Source organism: Dermacentor albipictus, chromosome 7 (assembly GCF_038994185.2).
Source record: "Dermacentor albipictus isolate Rhodes 1998 colony chromosome 7, USDA_Dalb.pri_finalv2, whole genome shotgun sequence".
NCBI classification, from domain to species: domain Eukaryota; kingdom Metazoa; phylum Arthropoda; class Arachnida; order Ixodida; family Ixodidae; genus Dermacentor; species Dermacentor albipictus.
In genome coordinates, this window is record NC_091827.1 from 141,346,573 (window position 1) to 141,353,214 (window position 6,642).

At 47.1% G+C, this 6,642-nt stretch overlaps 1 protein-coding gene across 1 annotated transcript; it reads right to left on the bottom strand.

Moving 5' to 3' along the window:
• Positions 1–871: 871 nt before the first annotated feature.
• Positions 872–5,829, bottom strand: LOC139047933 (uncharacterized). The gene is made up of 4 exons (XM_070522111.1): positions 5,748–5,829; positions 4,596–5,056; positions 1,863–2,070; positions 872–1,263 (listed from the first exon to the last, which is right to left on the bottom strand). The coding sequence occupies exons 1-4, from the start codon at positions 5,827–5,829 to the stop codon at positions 872–874; spliced, it is 1,143 nt and encodes a 380-aa protein (XP_070378212.1).
• Positions 5,830–6,642: the final 813 nt, after the last annotated feature.

A 6,642-nucleotide genomic window follows, 5' to 3' on the forward strand; every position in this document is an offset into this window, starting at 1 on the left:
AGGGGGGTAGCGACTAAAAACAAACAAAAAAAAATTACAAACATGGCCATCTACCAATGCCAAGCCGGCTTTGGCATGTGGTAATTTTTTCTGCAGTCAACATCCCAATAAAGGAACCAGGATACAAAATTCCAGATTAGTGAGTCAGGAAATCTATTTCCTTTGCGCTAGGGGAGGCTGATGGCATGCTCACGCACATACTTCCCAAACGCGCAATCTCAGCGCCTTTGATTATCTCTTGCGTCATTTGGCTGCCATCTTTGCTCACAATCTTGCATTTCTTAAAGAATGGCCGACATCTGCAATCTCTACAATGTATCCCAAGGTGTCTGGCGACTGCTTTTGAACGAAAGATTAAAAGAGCATGATTAAAACTTTTCAAAAGCAGTAGCCGGACACCTTGGGATACATTGTAGAGACTGCGGATGTCGGCCATTCTTTAAGAAATGCAAGATTGTGAGCAAAGATGGCAGCCAAATGACGCAAGAGATAATCAAAGCTGCTGAGATTGTGCGTTTGGGAAGTATGTGCGTGAGCATGCCATCAGCCTCCCATAGTGCAAAGGAAATAGATTTCCTCACGCGCTAATCTGAAATTTTGTATCCTGGTTCCTTTATTGGGATGTTGAATGCAGAAAAAATTATCACATGACAAAGCCGTCTTGGCATTGGTAGAGGGCCATGTTTGTAAAAATTATTTGTTTATTTGTTTTTAATCGCTACCCCACCTCCCCCCGGTATCTTGCCCCATTTATTCCATTGACAAGGGAATAAAATGACAGGTGCAAGTAGCGCTTTGTAGTGTGTTTCTCTTCTGTGTGTGCCGTCAAAATGTTGCGCAATCGAACCTGTAATACACTATATCGGGCAACTTATTCGGAAGGTACTAGATATTCTCTGAAAGAGGGTGGTGCAATGCCAAAGTATGTAGACACTTGACTGCCATACATGCAAGTACGGCAGTTGGACAGCAATGTTGCAACTTTATACATTCGCCCCACCCACTGCTGAGTCATTTTTTGATTTTTGTGGAAATCAACGAATGCGAAGTCCGCTGCCACCTTGCCAAACCCCAATTCCACAGCCTGCCGCACAGTGCTCATGCGCTTGTTGAAATGAGCCTCGTAGGGCTGGAATGATGCACCTCCAAAAGGCTTAGGGAACAGGGGCCGGAGTGGATAGGCTGGGTCGCCATAGATAACATATTCATGGCCTTGGGCGACTTTCTCCAGGTTCCGGTAGAGGGCCGTCTTCTTCAAAATTCCTGAAATAAAGTTACAGATCTTGTGAGAGTAGAAGAAAAAAACTCATGCAAATGCACTTGTTTTGCACAAACAGAAGCGGTGCGTGAGCTAAAGAAAAGTTAAGGGACCTTATTAGGGTATACATTTTCACCATTAAGCATGCAAGGTGCTGGTAGCTTTGAAATGGGTGAGCAGAAGGCATTTGTTCAAAAACAATTTGTTTGTGGAAAAGGTAACCTTGCAACCTTGTGAACTTGATGTGTCGTCCATGACTGAAAAATTTAGCTGAAATGTTCAGAGGAGTGTATGCTATCCGCTGAATGTATTTTTTTCACAATGCGCGAGGGGTGGTTCACGACTTCTTTAATTCTCGGTCAGACATACCTAAGTAAGCAAGAAAATCAAACAACACAAACATATATAGTTTGATATTTGGTTGAAGTCGTCCTGTAAGTGTAAAGTGGTTCTGAAAATATGGAACACGCCAGGGCAGGACATGCATAGGCAGCTTGGTAGCAATTATAACATTGAATATTACCATACTAGATTAGGTATTTGAGTTATTGAAGCTAATCACCATGGCGCATTTAGAGAAGCATTTAGAGGCAACCTCACGCACCAGCATCGTGGCGCCGACCATGAAATGGTCCATCCATTTGGTATATCAAGCTATTGGGGCACATATCGGCTTGATATTTTTGCACGTGATGCCGTTTGTGGCCAGAGAAGTGATCCTGCTGTCCAACTGATGGCCTGCAAATTCGTCGCGCTGTGCCATCAACGAAACCCCAACAGTTCTTCAGTGGAGCGCCTTTTCTGTGAATGGCCTGACAAAAAAAGAAAAAGAAACAGCGGTAAACAGCTATATATAGCAAGAAACTCTTAACGTATTGAGAAAAAGATCATAATAGGATTAGACTACAGCGTAAGATACACTCTTTAGGTGTGGACATCGTGCCATGCAGGAAGAGTTAATTATGTCCCTGTTTCGAAATCGTGCCAGAAGATGTATCTCTGACCGTAAGTGTGTCACGTCAGAGGTGGCAATTTTTGTATAGTAGAAATGTCCGCTGTTGTGGCGCCGTTTCATGCATGCACTTGTGTGCAACAAATTTACTTGACGGTTCTTTTGCCAAATCTTCGTCATCTGCGCATGGTTACGTGCGAAGTACAAGAAGAACTATTTTAGAAGGTAATGAAATGGCACACTTCTTCATAACTATTACACACAGCGTGCACTAAAGAACACGTATGACGAATAGACAAACACGAGCGCTGACTCACAACTAAAAGTTTGTTGCATTTAAACACGTAAATATCGTCTTGGCTCACTATTTTGTTTTCCACAAGTAATGAATAACAGCCTGCCACTGACCAGCCAGAAATATCCACGTTGGTCCTTGGTCCTATGCATGATAAGAGAGCGGACTCTGTACCAGTTACCATGGCAACAAGACCATTTCCTTTCATTCTTCTTTTTGCTCGTGCAATGTACCGGTTTATCACCGGATGATGCTTTGACCGGTATGCACAAGCGCAACATGAAGGTACATTAGCTGGGAGCGCTCATGACTATATTCCTTGTCATGTGCACACACCTAAGAGTGTACATATGCCTTACAGCATGAATTAGACTTCATTGCTCAGCTAGCAATGCTGCTCAAGATGCAACAAGCATACCTCACTGCCTGCACTTTTGACATGACTTAAAACTCTAGCACCACTACAACAGAATAAAGCAAGGTTCTCCCTCGCTCTCTTAAACACAAACCCATACAAGCACACAACATAGGTGAAAAAGCATGCATATCCCACATGATATGGCAATCAGTTGAAGCAAAGCTTCCTTTAATTCTGGCACTGCCTCACCATTATTTAGTGCCGAATTTTTATGTTCACAGTTTTAAATGATAATAAACATTATATTGGGTGCAAAATGTGTCTTGGGTGCAAAATTCTTTCTACGCAGTAGAAAGAATACGCAGTGATATGTTTTACTACGGTTTGTCCTGCACAATTTGTATCCAGTGGGAAGTTGTGTACTGTCACCACCTCCAACAGCGCACTGCATCGTGGCACAACTGTTTATGTGCTGGACTGCACCTTGCACATTAGTGTCACCATGATGTCACGGTCTGGTTGTGAGCAAACGCTGTGTAATGGAAAAGTATTGAACATACTGTGTGAGGTTTAGCATTTAAGTACCCTTTGTGAAAACAATGATCGTTACCGCCACTAGCTCTGAATTTAGGCAAAGGTGTGTTCAAGTGTCAGCGCACAATGTTTACACCAATGGCCTCGTCCATAAAATTCGGCAGCCAGGACATTTCGGCTTTCCTTAAATACAATTTCCTTGCCGTCCATTAAGTTAGCACTGCCCAGTGCACATCTTAAAATTAATACTCTCACAGCTCTCATTTCCGATCAAATGAGAGCTGCGTCGAATTCTGAAATTCCATAAAGCACCTCCAAATGACACCCACATTCACTTGCTTTGAAGCATTCATACATTTGTAGTTTCGCCTTGCCAACTGCCATGACCAAAGAGCAAAGAGGCTGTTCACTCATTTCATTACTACATAGTTGAAAGTGACGACCACACTGATTACGTGGTGTGCCTGTTCGCGCCATAGTACGACACGTGTTAGCAACGGTGACAGGAGAGGCATAAGACGCACACTGTTCACCTTCAGCGGTCTCATAGGGCTGGTTAATCCTGTATGGCGGCAAAAGCTGTAGTGAAATGTTCTTTGGGATTACTACAGCGAAATTTAGAACGAGGCTTTCCTTTACATCTATAGGCTATCAGGTTCCTTTGCTGAGAAAGAACATGGCATACCTTATGAAGCTGTAATTTTTCTAGTTCTATATGGCATGTGGACAAGCCGCATTGTGCATTGGCACGACGACGTCGAATCGCGATGTATGCAGGCATACTTCTGCATGTCGACAGCGAATTCGTCAAACCCTAAAGCCTTCAGCCATATGTCCCAGAGTTGCTTGCTTTGAGAAGCTACCGCGTTGCATTTTCCAATGCTGTTGATTAGGTCATTTCGTTACCCGTTTTCAGAGAGTAAAAAAAATGCGTCGCTGGCTTAACTGAACATGCATATTTTTTCCCCTTTAACTGAAGAGACCCCAAACAGGGCATGCTTCCTGGCGTCGCCTTTGCCCCTCTAGCCTGCTGTTCATGAGTATTCTGCACGCTCACAGCTATCCCCGCGGGAATGTCGAAGGAAGAGCAAAGGTGGTTTCCCCGAAATGAAAAGAAAAAAGTACGCACAAAGGAAAGTGGGGGTGGGGGAACAGGATGGATGTGTATTTTACACTTCTGCAGAAAGCGTGCTCTTACCTGGGAAAACAGCTCCAGGTTTTGTAGGTTGAGCCACCTGTGCTCCGTGAGGTTCGCTAGGAGGCGTCCAAAGTAGTATTGAATGTGATATAAAACTTTAGACACCACACTCGATATCACCGAACTGTGGCGGCTGAAGAACACCTCCAGATAACACAAGCGGTTCGGATAGGCGAGACGCTGCAGCGTCATGCACAGCGCCTCGCGGCAAGGAGCTCGAACCCGTTGAGCGCTCTCTACCTCTTCTGGAATCAGGAGGCCGGTCAGAAGATCGTCCAGGTCCGATTTCTCGAACCTGAACGACCGGTAGAACAACGTGCTGTTCATGGCATCCAAATTAGGCAGGCCATGCTTCCGAAGATCCCGCCGTGGTTCCACTGGGAGCAAGTGCAGATCTTCTAATTCGTCCCAGTGCAGAGATCCCAGCAGCAGTTCGTCGTCAAGCACGCTATACAGCATCGCTGATGAACGCAGACACATATGTGCGCACAATTCAAAAGCAAATTACTGAGGGTGCTTGCTTATAGCCTGGGTAAGTCACAAAGGAGCGATCAGCGTCTAGACGTGGCTCAGGCTTGTCTTGGCAAGGCTTCACGTTGGCTACTTTGGCGCGTAGCAAACGCAAGACAAATGTTTGTTTATTGCTTTGTTCAAATAATAAAGCCGGCAAATTACTTACTTCATAAAGAAAAAAAAACACGACTTAGCGTGGCTCATTGAGTGTCAGTTATTGGCAGTAAATCTGAGCTAGGAACGCAGCTACGCGGGCGTTGGGGGCGTGCGGGCGTACGGAAAGCATGCTAAACCTAGAGTGCTCGCTCTCATCCGGCAACCCGGTAAAACGGTAACCGGGATTTAATACGCCCACGGGGCGGCTTTCCAGACAAGCTAAACCTCTCTCTTGTTCGACTACCCCCGGACCCTCCCATGGTCATCGACAGCGACAGAAACGGCGACTATAAAGCCACATCATCCGCGCTAGGCGCTCTGTTGTCTCGGGGGCTAGCCACGATGCACTCATCCAACCCGCTCGTTTTCGCTACGCAGGTTTTTGCACTGCTCATCACCCAGATTCAATTGCTGTCCCTAGTTCCCGCACATTCGCACGCCACCTCTGTTATCGAATCCCTTCGTTTCAAATCTCCCGCCGGCCTTGCTGCACAGCTGCCTGCGGTTTCAGCCTGACCGGCGGCGCCACCTCTGCGATTCCTCCACTGCCCCCGGACACTCCCATGGTCATCGACAGCGACAGACACGACCACTATAAAGGCGCATCATCCGCGCTCGGTGGACTGAGGGTCCGGTGGCTGTGCGACGTTGCAGTCACAAACCCGCTCATTTTCGCTACGCAGGTTTTTGCACCGCTCATCACCCAGATTCTATTCCTGTCCCTTGATCCCGGAACTTCGCATGCCACCTCTGCCATTGAATCTCTTCATTTCAAATTTCTCGCCGGCCTTGCTGCACAGCTGCCTGCCGTTTCAGTCTGCCCGGCGCGCCACCTCTGCTATTCGCCCCCGAACTCTCCCATGGTCATCGACAGCGACAGACAGGACGACTATAAAGGCGCATCATCCAGGCTCGGCGCTTTGTGGGCTCGGTGGCTTTGCCACGATGCAGTCATCCAACCCGCTCGTTTTCGCTACGCAGGATTTATCACCGCTAACCACCCAGATGCTATACCTGTCCCTGGTTCCCGCCCCTTCGCACGCCACCACTGCCACCGAATTCCTTCATTGCAACTCTCCCGCCGGCCTTGTTGCACAGTTGCCTGCGGTTTCAGTCTGCCCATTGGCGCCACCTCTGCTATTCCTCAACTGCCCCCGGACTCTCCCATGGTCATCGACAGCGAAAGAACGACGAATATAAAGGCGCATCATCCGCGCTCGGTGCTCTGTGGGCCCGTTGGGTGTGCCACGATGAAGTCATCCAACCCGCTCGTTTTCGCTACGTAGGTTTCTACACCACTCATCACCCAGATGCTATACCTGTCCCTGGTTCCCGCCCCTTCGCACGCCACCTCTTCCATTGAACCGCTTCATTTCAA

Coding starts and splice junctions, on each gene's coding strand:
- LOC139047933 (XM_070522111.1), bottom strand. CDS start 5,829: ATGGGAGTGTCCGGGGGCAGTGGAGGAATCGCAGAGGTGGCGCCGCCG. Junction 5,057..5,747: donor GCAGGCAGCTGTGCAGCAAG/GCCGGCGGGAGA, acceptor TGCGTTCATCAG/CGATGCTGTATAGCGTGCTT. Junction 2,071..4,595: donor ACCTGGAGCTGTTTTCCCAG/GTAAGAGCACGC, acceptor TTTTTTTGTCAG/GCCATTCACAGAAAAGGCGC.